At 48.2% G+C, this 12,283-nt stretch overlaps 1 protein-coding gene across 5 annotated transcripts in view; it reads left to right on the top strand.

Annotated features, from left to right (window-relative positions):
* Positions 1–12,283, top strand: part of TTLL1B (Tubulin tyrosine ligase-like 1B) — a 29,157-nt gene that overhangs the window by 782 nt on the left and 16,092 nt on the right. For 4 of the 5 annotated variants that reach the window (XM_050180069.3, XM_055071529.2, XM_055071530.2 and 1 more), the window contains exons 3-5: positions 8,384–8,619; positions 9,041–9,101; positions 11,502–11,636. In XM_050180069.3, coding sequence (XP_050036026.3) covers positions 8,384–8,619; positions 9,041–9,101; positions 11,502–11,636 — 432 coding nt within the window. The remainder of the gene's footprint in view (positions 1–8,383; positions 8,620–9,040; positions 9,102–11,501; positions 11,637–12,283) is intronic. The other variant, XM_055071528.2, reaches the window with a different exon arrangement.

A 12,283-nucleotide genomic window follows, 5' to 3' on the forward strand; every position in this document is an offset into this window, starting at 1 on the left:
ATACCTCTTTTCCGTCATCTGTCCGGGGGCCGCTGTTCGTGTGTCGCCTCAAACAATTAGGAATGCCTTTCTTGATCCTCTTTTTTTTTTTTTCCGTAAGAGAACAACGTTTGCCTTTTTGCTACAGTTTTAATGCGAGAGCATTATATGCCCAATTTCGCGAAAATCCAGCGTTGTAGTCGGCGGCTTGACCGAATTATGGTACCAAAAATGGCCGACGGCAAAGCGTAAAGCCACATAAAAAATACTCGGATCGACGTCATATTTCTCAAGGAGGTCCCTGTAAACAAATTGATGCCATTTGAAAAAAACAATGTTAGGTAAATTTCGGTCTGGGCGAGAATCGTACCGGGGCCACGGAGGTGCGAGACGCGCACGCTTCTCCGAGGCCACGGCGGCTCTGCAGGCAGCCCAGAGCGTGCGCCCGCGACGGCGCAGAAGATGGGCATACGAAGTCACGAAGGCACAAAATGAGTGCATAAAATAAGAAAGCATTGGTGTCCAATTGAATACCACTGAGCGATCCTTCAAGTTAACTCGCGGGCAAGACCCTTGGCGCGTTTTCATTCGGCCGTATACCGAGGAGCAGCTAAAACGAAGGCGAGAGCATGCGCTCACAAGAAACGCGCAGAAAAAAAAACATTTCACCAAAGCGACTACAACGCTTTCGCATTCCCACACGTAAAGCAGTCTTAAGTGTCTCTCCCGAACTTTCTTTTTTTTTCTCAGCGCCTTACATGTATTTTTACTTCTATAGCTGCATGAGAGTGATTGCCTGTTTCAGGTTGATGCGATGTTTACCGATCGCAAAGAACACTGTCACACGACTTGCTCTGAATGTATGTACTGGCACGTCTACTTCTTTTCTCGAGTGGCCACTTTTGGTCAGGTAGCAAATGTTAAACGCTATCACTCAGCGCAGGACGTGATTGCATGTATGGCAAGTTTCTCGAATTATATCGATGGTTCTATCCGTTTTCTGTTGTCACCGAACCCTGTGTAATCGGATTGTAAGCGCGACAAGAATTGTATAGTACTTTCTGGAAGACACGCGGGCACCAGCGATTACTCTGGAACCACAGCTGTAACCTTGGATGACTCATGCAAAAAAGCCGACGCGCTTGACCCGCAGATCAGATTTTCAACGATCGCCGACTTTGCTGGCTACTATCGTTGTGCTCGAGTGTTGCTTGTCTTGGTGGGCACAAGTTTTCCCAATAAAGAGCTAAATTCGTAACTCAGTTTTGACACTACTTCATTTTTCGCCGTCACTATAACGTGACAACAAAAAAAGAAATAAATTGTAATGATCCAGGCGCACGTCATCTGAATTCCAGTATACTGCGCCTGTGCATACGCATTATTTGGCCATTGGTCAAGGTATGAACTAAAATCGCTCATACTACGCGGAAGGACAACATTGTCGCTAGCTCTCGTGGTTACTGCTTGGCGCCGTTTGACGAAACCGTTCGAAATCTTTACATCGAAGCTGCTTTTACGGACCCTGTGCAGTTGTTGTCGGGCTTCGCTAAAACCATCATCATCAGCAACGGCTCGAGCGTCGTCGTCTTCACCCATAGCGGGCTCCGTTGCCGCTCGTCATTACAGCGTAGAATTTCACTTTTCTGTCATCGTAATGGTCGTGCCGCGTTTACGGAGGTATGAGCCATTGCTTAAGGGGGTGTGAGCAATTCATTGTGTTACGTGACGGACAGATTTAATTCTGAAACAATTTAATTTTGAATAATCGCAGGCGGCAATACCGGGCGGATGCCGCTAACTACGCCACCGAGCAAACTCGAGGCATCGAACGCAAGCGCAAACGGCGGACTGTGGGCATACCGTCCCTGACGTCGTTCTCTCCGTCGTAGCCGAATGTGTGTGTAACCTCATTAAGAACTCACAGCGGCCGCATTTCGATGGCGGCGAAATACGAAAACACCCACGTACTTAGATTTAGGTGCACGTTAAAGAACCCCAGGTGGTCGAAGTTTCCGGAGTCCTCCACTACGGCGTGCCTCATAATCAGAAAGTTATTTTGGCACGTAAAGCCCCATAATTAAAAAAAACCTCATTAAGAAACACAAAGACGTCAATCGTCAAACCAATCCAACCAATCGTCAAAACTATTGCAGCGCCCGCATCTCCGGTGGTGGGCGTTGCGCCCAATATACGTAGCTTTGGATTAGTGGTTTCGCACATTCAATCCCAGCTACAACTATGGGAAGACCACGTGTCGCGTGTACTCCCGAGGAAGAAGCTGCCTGCCGCGAACGTCAGCCAGAGTTGGCTCGTGAACGGGCTCGTCGTCGTAGGGCCGATCCCGAGCTGCGCGCCAGGGATGCCGGGTTTAAACGGCCTTGCCGGGATGCCGGTCCTGAAGTGCGCGCCCGAGGCGCGGAAACACATCGGCGGCGTCGGAATGAAGCTCCAGAACGACGTCAACGTAGAGAAGCAATTATCCTCAACGGTGGAGCTACTGCTCGCTTCAAGCGGGAATTCGTAGATCGAGACTTTGGTCACAGTTGCAAAGTCCGCGGCAGTCTGAACAGCAAAAAAAAAAAAAAAAAAAAAAGAAGCGCTCCTAAAGCACGCTCACCACATGAAGCACGCAAAAGCGAAAATGAAGTGAAAGAACGGCGAAACAACAGATATAAAATATAGACTGCTTGCGAAGTTTGACTTCACTGGTGTAACACTCCGTTTAACTAACACTGCCTCGGTGTTCGACCATCTTCACGGACTGAAAGGGCGGGGGGAGGGGGGGGGTATTTTTTGCTTATAATTTAACGTACAATCATTAGGATGTAGATGTCACGGCAGCTGCATATTTATTTCGTAACGGCATGGTATGGGCGCACAGTGCACCTTGTTTGAAGTCACTGACGATGTAACGAGTGCTTGAGGCTTGCTGAGGCCATGTGCCGTGGCAACCGGCCCGCACCGAACGCTATACAGAAACCGGGTCACCGATCACGCCATGCGAATTGAATAGACAATTGGTCCATTCGAAGGACACGCTTGATTTCAAGCTGATGACGACCAAAGAGTGCATTGACAGAATCGTACAGTACGGGTAAAATACTACAGACCTTTCCTTGGCAGGAAGGGATTTGCCCAGAATGCAATTACGGCCCGATCGAGAAACTGCGGTACTGAATGAGTGCCATGAAGTTGAGGCATTAAACTTGGTGCATATTATGAACACAGATGCAGTCGTTCTAAAATTATTTCCCCCTGCAAAGCCCACGCACTCGCCGCCGTGAAGGGCTCACAGACCAACAGCTCTCGCCTGAAACCAGGATTCTCCGCCGCACACGAGTGCAACGTGGCGTAAGTGCACGAGTGCGGCAACAGAGTGATATACCGGGTGTTCAAAATTAAGCTGTATGGTTTTTTTTTTTTTTTTTAATTAGGAACTGGGAGCCACGCGAAGACCACCTGCGCGAATAAGTTATGTGGCCAGGTGGACACAAAGTAAGATGATAATTATTGCTGTCAGCAGCCTAATTTACCAAACTTGAATAATTAAGTTGTTTTTTACTGCAGTAAGTGGGTATTTTTGTATTGAAAAGTTAGAGGCAGTGGTATTTCTACACAGTATCAGTTGGAAGAAGTCTTCTAGCATGTCTGTGCTCCGATATATGCGACTCCAAACTTTAATTGTCGCTCGCATGATTACGCATGCAAGAGAGCGGGGATCGGCGCAAAGCTGATGTGATGCGGCTGTTGCGTGCGGCGTTTAGTCGGACAGCGGGGCGGAGCCGTGGGCAAATATAACTGTTCGCCTTCCCCTCTCCGCTCGCGAAATCACGATATTACAGCTCAATGTACCGTGCAGTTGTTGCTCTTGATTTCAATAAAACAATACTTGGAAATCAGCAGTGACTTTATTTCCGTAGCCCAGGCAAGGACATTGCCCGCACACGCACTGTCCTCCGGCTTCTCCGCTCGCGCCACTAGCTCGGCATGGCAGCTGCCGCCATCCTTACAGGCTGCGCGTTTGGGTGTTACGACAGCGGTTTCGAGTTCGAATTTTATTTTGCCAGCCGAGAGCGGAAGGGGGGCAGATACCTTTGGCAATGTCTCCGCCCCGTTGTCCGACTAAACGCCGCACGCAACAGCCGCGTCACATTAGGGAGGAGCTTTGCGCCCATCCTAACTCTCTCGCATGATACGACAATTAAAACTTGGAGTCGGATATCTCAGAGCACCGACACGCTAGAAGAATTCTTCCAACTGATATTGTGTAGAAACATGACTGCCTCTAACTTTTCAATACAAACATACTCACTTACTGCAGTCAACGATAAGTTAATTATTCAGTGGCTGAATAAACGTACACTCGCCAACTGAAAAAATTCAAAACACAGATTGACGTTTCGGCGCCCAATACGGGTGCCTTGTTCACAATGAACGAATGCATGGTGGTCCTTATTATATACGCGTCGGAAGACGTAATGCGCTTGCGTACAACTCAGGGAGGGGTCCCCGTGTCCGGTTTATCGTGTTAGTAGTAGATTGTATGCAGAATGATTCAAGGAGCAATCGAGGTGATAATTTTTTCTCTCTTTCGATGATAGAAGCCGAATTCCAGTTAATACTGTGTCCAGTCTTTTTGTGATGCTCTGCCAGGGCGCTGGAGACCGTGTGTCCTTTGGCTACATCATTGCGATGCTGCTGTAGCCTTCTTTTACAAGCACGCATCCTTGAAACGAAGGCTACCATAAAGCGCTTGGAGAACGATGTTTTCTTTAGCCAATGCACGCTTGAGCGCACCGCTCCCACGGAATTCCACGAGATTTTACTCGACTCTAACGGAGCAGCTACGGCGACTCGACAGAAAAGAGAAAGGTGCCAGGAAAAGAAGTTTTCGTCTCTGCTGAACGAATGTCAGGCCCCTGTCAACCAAGCTGGTGTTTACAATTTGTCATCACACGACCTTGATACCGCAGAGCTTCATCTACTAAACCGCGGCCTGAATTTCAACATTGGTACCACGCAAAGTATGTGAAAAATGGCTTGTGCAGTTAAGGAGGCAGTACGCCATGTTGAGCCGTCTCTGCAAAACGAAGCACGTACCCGCACTGTTGGGGCTCTTTCAAAGCTTCCTAATGCTAGGACCTCAAGTATCAGCCACCTCGATAAAGTAGCCATGAAAAGACTGCAAAATAACAAAGCCATTGTCATCTTGCCTGCGGACAAGGGGAATGCCGCGGTTGTCATGAATCGGGATGACTACGTTTCGAAGATGACGGAGCATCTCCAGGACCTGACCACGTATTCAAAGGTCAGCCGGGACCGCACAAGAAAGACCGAGTCAGAACTTCAGAAGCTACTGACTGACGTTTTCAAGTTTGTGCCTCCCGAAAAGAAGCAACTGTATAACCAGCTGCTGTGCCACAACGGCTCAGCTCCTGCAATATACGGCCTGCCCAAGGTTCACAAACCTAATGTCCCGCTGCGGCCTATAGTAGACTACACTCGCTCTCCGTTGCACCGTCTCTCTGCCTATCTTCGTGGTGTGCTCCGACCCCTCGTTGGACGAACGCCGACGTACGTAAAGGACTCCGCTGATTTTGTCGACAAGGTCAGGAACGTGACATTAGGGAGCGAAGACGTCATGGTTTCCTTTGACGTTAAGTCTATGTTCACACGCATACCTGTAGATTATGCGGTTGACTGCTGCCGAACAGCATTACAACACGACACATCTCTGCCTTTGCGCACCCCATTCGAAGTCGACGACGTGTGCCGCCTCTTGGATTTTTGCTTACGCAACACATATTTTTCATTTAATGGATCATTTTACAGGCAGGTGTTTGGAACGGCAATGGGAGCATCAGTGTCAGTGTCTTGTGCCAACACTGCTTTGGAAGCCCTCGAAGATAAGGCCCTCACGACGTTTCAGCCCACCCCAAAATTGTTCCTGCGGTATGCCGACGACTGTTTTTCTATTATCCGCCGCGAAGACGTCGTACCTTTCCTACAGCACCTGAACTCTTTCCAAAGCACAATAGAATTCACCGTTGAAGAAGAAGTTAATGGTCGCTTGGCCTTCCTTGACTTTGAAGTCATGCGCAGTGAATCCGACCTTTCCACAAGTGTTTACCGAAAGCCTACCCACACAGGGAAACATCTGCACTTTGATTCGGCCCATCCCCTTGGACAAAAACGATCTGTTGCCTCCACATTGTTCGCCCGTGCATTCCGATTGTGCTCGACTATTGACGCACGCAGAGCTGAGTTGAAGAGAGTGACGCAGGATTTGGTCAGCAATGGCTACCCCGGCCAGATTATAAAGACTGAAGAAAAGCGTGCAGCTGAACCCCCTGTAAGGCCGATGACAACAAGAAAATGGGCGTCTCTCCCCTATGCACGAGGCGTGAGCGAGTCAATATCAAGAATTTTCAAAGATGATGATGTACATATCTGCCACGTCCCTTCAAGCAAGCTAGAACAACAACTCGTCCGAGTGAAAGGCAGCCTCGGAAAAGAAAAATTTCCGGGCGTCATCTACAAAATTCCTTGCCAGGACTGTCATGCGAGCTACGTAGGCGAGACGGGGAAATTTAAACGAAGGCTACAGCAGCATCGCAATCATGTAGCCAAAGGACACACGGTCTCCAGCGCCCTGGCAGAGCATCACAAAAAGACTGGACACAGTATTAACTGGAATTCGGCTTCTATCATAGAAAGAGAGAAAAAAATTATCACCTCGACTGCTCCTTGAATCATTCTGCATACAATCTACTACTAACACGATAAACTGGACACGGGGACCCCTCCCTGAGTTGTACGCAAGCGCATTACGTCTTCCGACGCGTATATAATAAAGACCACCATGCATTCGTTCATTGTGAACAAGGCACCCGTATTGGGCGCCGAAACGTCAATCTGTGTTTTGAATTTTTTCAGTTGGCGAGTGTACGTTTATTCAGCCATGTTCTTTCCTCGCCAGACGAGTTTTCGTCAAACCCTAGACTTCATTAATTATTCAGTGTTAGTTAATTGGGCTGCTGCCAGCGATAATTATCATCTCACTTTGGGTCCTGCTGGCCACATAACTTATTTGCGCAGGTGGTCTTCGCGTGTCTACCAGTGCCTAATTTTAAGAAAACCATAAAGCTTAATTTTGAACACCTTGTAGGTTCTTGCACTGGATGCTATGCAAGCAGGTAAACAATCACCCACTGACTAAAAGAGCGCGCGAAAGGGTGCTTTACCCGTACATTATCCGACAGAAAGCTATAACACACAGGTGGTCTACCAAGGCCTCAGGTGGTTTTATGGTATTGGGTTCAGGATCACTCCAGAAAGAGACAGTACGCAGAAGTACAAACACATCGCAGACTTGTATCAGACACACTTAAGACTGAACGCATAGAAAATGCACACATACACCACGGTTAATAAAGTACATCCCAGAGGCCACGTGGATATTTGCGAATTAGTCAAAGGGAAGCATGCAGCCTACAGTTCGTTACAAGCAGGTGTCGCCCAACTGGTATCGGACAGCAGGGTCGTGCGGCAAGCGTAGTTTGGCCGCGTAGAGCTCAGGTGGCGTTGCGCCACGGTCGACGAATGGGAGCTTCCCGTGTGCCCGACGGCGGGGTCGTGCTCGGCATAGCACACCGCCCGCCGCGTCACGTCCACAGCCGGCGAGGCTCGGGGACGCAGCCGTCCAGCTGGTGAGAGCGTCGATTCTGGTGCAGGCGGCTCCTGCAGGCCGGACGTCCGGCGAGCCAACCTTCGAGCACCTTGCCGTGTCTCTCTCATTGTGCCTGCGCTGCAATAAAGTAGAAGGCTCCATATTACGTGCCCATGTAGCTACCCTCGTAGATTAAAGTGTTAAAATAAAAAGAAAATAATTCAGCGAGCCTAGGTGTGTGTCTTAATGGTCTGCATATATTTGCCGCGACCGTTCAACGTGCCATTAACTGAAGCGTAACTGCGAGTCGGCATAGTTGGAACAGATTCATTTAAAAAAAAAAAAAACTTTTTGTGCGCAAGAAAAAGCGGGCACAAAGAAAAGGAGCGACACAAGGACGAGCGCTTTCCAACAAGTGTTAACAAGAGTTGTAAGAAAGCGCTCGTCCTTGTGTTGCTCCTTTTCTTTGTCCCTGTTTGTCTTGCGCACAAAAAGCTTTTATTTTTACCCGAGTGCCATTAACGACGCAGAACCAGTGATGATGTCAAGGCGACGGGAAAAAAAAGAACAAGAGAAAACGGGTAATAGGAAGCAACGATGCAATCGAATGAGAATGTCAAAGTAATCTAATGAATGTCTCGTTAGCTCGCAGGCTTTCGCCTTCATCCTCTTCAGTGCATGTTAAAGTGACTGTCAACTTTTTCACTCCTTGTCTCCACATGTGGACGCGAGGCGTGTGAACCACTTCCCGACGCACTACGAGTTGACGCGCAAGGACCTGTTGGCCAGGCACATGCAGCGATACCAGCGCCAGCGCAGCAGAGCCCTGCAGCGCGACGAGCCTCCGCCGCCAGCGATCGTGCCCTCGACGTACGTCCTGCCCCGGGACTACAGCATGTTCGTCGACGAGTACAAGAAGCGAGCCGGGGGAGGCTCCAGCCTCTGGATTGTCAAGCCCTGCGGCAAAGGCACGTACTAGCCCAAAAATTGTGACAAAATCGAATAGCTATGAACCAGCAGCTGGAGAAATCGTCGAGATTAAATCGCACAAGTACCTCGTCCTCGCTTCTGTAAGGTGTCTCGCAGTCGGCGAAAATAATTCGTGGCCAGCGGACATTCTGCTGGTCATGTTTGGGGAGGCTGCCAGCCTTGGCGTGGCGGCCTCGGCGTGACATGGCGTCGACCGGCTGACCATGACATGCGTTTAATGCGCCGGTTCTCGCCGGTTGACCGAAGCGGGTTTCCGGGTAGAGAGCACAGGTGGCTTCGGCCGCGGAATGGTCAGCGCGTTCCAGGCAGGGCGTGCCGCGCCCTCTTCCAGCAAGCGCCGTTCTCACGCGAGGCTTGTCGACTGCACAAGGGCCGCATTTAATGCTCTTCTCTCATCAGCGCAGGGCATCGGAATCAAGCTGGTCAACAGGCCATCGCAAGTGAAATCGCTAATCAACAGGTACGTAAGCACGCGTCTGCCAACTCTGTGCCAGAATCGTTAGTGTTGCCGCTTCCGACTCAGTCGAGACGATCACAATGCGACCAAAGACCACAGTGTCACGAGTCAGTCAGCCTATACTTGCTTCCCAGAAAACCAAGTCGGTAACGCAGTGCAAAGGTAGTGCGTATTCGCCACTGCGAAATCAACAAATGAATAAACAGAAATAAATAAATACAACACTGATACGAGCGGCGAATTTAAAGCTTGGTTATCTACGCCACGTGGGCCACGCGACTCGTGCCAAAACTTTAAAACAGACCAGTGCCCCCTGTGGACGGAACCAAAGTGACGCTCGGAGCAAGCCAGACAATTTGTTTTGCATTTCGCCGATTACATAATTAGTTGTCATTAATTAATAAACTTCTCAAACATTGTGTGACGAGCGAATTGGCTATTCAGAAAATCGCAAACCAAAAGTTCTGCTGAAACTAGTCGCGCGGCACTTTTTCGTGTTTCACAGGCTTTCGTTCAAGCTTGGGAGAAAAAATTTATGCAGCACGTGTTGTGCAATAGAAAGCTGCATAGGAAACTTTCCAGGATGGTCTGTAATTTTCCCATCGACACGGTTGCTCTGAATATAATATTTAATGAAGTTCAATAATTAATAATAACTAATTATTTAACTGCGCGAAATACAAAATAAAATAGTCTGACTTGCTCCAAGCGCCTATAAATATTACCTGAACTGGCTTGTCCAGCTATGTGGCACTTACGCATATATTTAACTTTCAGGGCTGTGTGCGTGTCGCTCTCTCGTGTCATTTTTGCACTGTGTCCTTTTTCCACCGACTATGAGGCACGCCGTGGTGGGGGTCGCCCGAAATTTTGACCACCTATACGGTTCTTTAGCGTGCGCCTAAATCTAAGAACACGGGTTTTTTCGCATTTACTAGCCGGACACCGTAGCCACTAAGCAACCACGGCGGGTATACGGTATGAATTGGGGACTACTGCGCTAAGCGTTAAACAAGCGAATACTATAGGCGAAGATGATCTGAAGTTTCGTTCAAGAAGTTAAAGATACCTTAGAAGCAAGGTGGTTCTACTGGATTTCAGAATACGGAAAATGATCACACTGGAACCGCGTGGCTACTCGGAGAGATACAGTAGAAAATTGCGAGAACAAGTTTAGCGGCAAGAAAAGATCAGCTGCTTCCACGTGCGCACTAGCCTTGTAACAAAAAAAAAAAAAACCGAAAACACGAGGTTACATACGAAACGTAGCAAATGCGTGACACAAGGCTTCGATGAAGCACGTGCGCCATGGAACAAATAGAATTGACATCGACCCCTCCCCCCCCTTCTCCCAAAAAAAGGAGAAATTCCGGTTCTACTTTAATTTTATTTGTAGGGACATTTGTCTACAAAAAAAAAAAGATACGTTCTCGAGCGCCCAAATGCGTAATACTGTAATTTATTAAAAAGCAATTCGACTCGTTCCCCCAGCATGCGTAAAAGCTTTAACTATATTGCGGTGAGATTGGTCTAAAAAACTGAGAAAAATTGGACAGCAAGATCGCTGGCCCTTGATATGTCATTAACATGCGCTCTTTCAAGCCTGCCATCCCTCTTCGTCTCCCGTTAATTTCGTCGCGGACCAAACCTGAATTCCCGCGGGACGTCTATTTACAAACAGTGGAATTGTCTATGTACACCTAACCTTAGCGAAGCTGTTCGACAAAATAACAATTTGGGAAACACGGTACAAGGTACAATCACATCGCCTACGGAGGTCGGTTGTCAGCCATCAAATTCGCCGTAAAAATTAACTGTTCGTCCGCTGACATTTTTTACTAAAACACTCTTTCATGCGGATAACTTCTTCTCGGGCGAGTTGGTGTTTACTTAACATGATGCTTCTTTAGCGGAAAAAAAACTAAGAAAAACAGTGAAAGGCGAAAGGAAAGGAGAAAGGAAAATAGTGCTCGTCTTTCCTTTCCTTTCGCCTCTGACTTGTTTGTTTTTGTTTTTTTTTGCGCTAAAAAAAGCACCACGTTAACTCTTTCATGCAGTGCAGCACAAAAGTAACTGAAACGCCCATGTATTTCATCCCATACTTTGGAAAATTTTATCACGAAACTGGTGTCATCCTGGAAATTCATTTCAAGTGGATACGTCTTGCATGCTCAACGGCTACAATTCGTAAATTGCAATATATACCGTCAAGTAATTACTTAAGAAGTTATAATTAGTCATGTTTGTTAATTCGCGGGAATGTGCTTTGATTTCTCGTGCTAGTAATGTCCGCCTTTTCGAATAATCCAGCTGAACGATTAGAACTATGCCAGCTGCCACTGGCGATTTTTATAAGTTGCGTAAAACTTCCCCCGCGTGACGGCCACGCACGTTCTCCGTCAGCTGGGAGAGCCAAGGGAACCGGGAGTCGCACGTGCTGTGCCGCTACGTGGACCCCCCCCTGCTGGTCGGAGGCCGGAAGTTTGACCTGCGCCTCTACGTGCTCGTCACTTCCTTCCAGCCTGTGCACGCATTCCTGTAAGACTTGCGACCTTTCGCACAGCACTCTCTTGCCCATATTGATTAATTTATTATATGCGCTTAACGTCGCAGAAACACACCTTGTTTGTGAGGGACGCCACAGCAGAAGTCCTCCGCTATGGCGTCCTTGCTACGACCTCTGTTTGTGGTTCGTAAACAAGCGCGGAATGCATCTGAGCTCTGGCTTGTGGAGCCCCCCTCGCATTAGCACGGACCATAAGCTGAATTATTATTTCTGCAGATATCTGGAGTGAGTCAAGCATAAAAGAACAGTCGAGGCTCAGTGCAATCTACTTCTCCTTTGATGCAAGGCAGATTCGCGATAGCCTTCCAGCATGGAAAGGAGCGATAGTTTGCAATTTCGACCCTCACTCTTTATCTCGTCTTCGTAAGCGCTCTTGGCACGGTTTAATGCACATCTTATCGCTGTGTACGTGCGTGTCGTTTAAGGTCATCGTTGAATGGTTGCATTGCCGTAGAAACGATCTCATTGGACAAGGATAGCCTGCGTGACATTGATGTGCCATGTCTTGTGGCGGGTGTTTTTACAGATTCTTTAGGTAATATTTAAAAATAGCCGTTTCTAAATAATTGGACGGTTCCTTCAGAGACATGTCGTCAGTGGTGGCGACCACGGGTTGACG

The sequence above is a fragment of the Dermacentor andersoni genome, chromosome 5 (genome assembly GCF_023375885.2).
Source record: "Dermacentor andersoni chromosome 5, qqDerAnde1_hic_scaffold, whole genome shotgun sequence".
Classification (NCBI taxonomy): Eukaryota; Metazoa; Arthropoda; class Arachnida; order Ixodida; family Ixodidae; genus Dermacentor; species Dermacentor andersoni.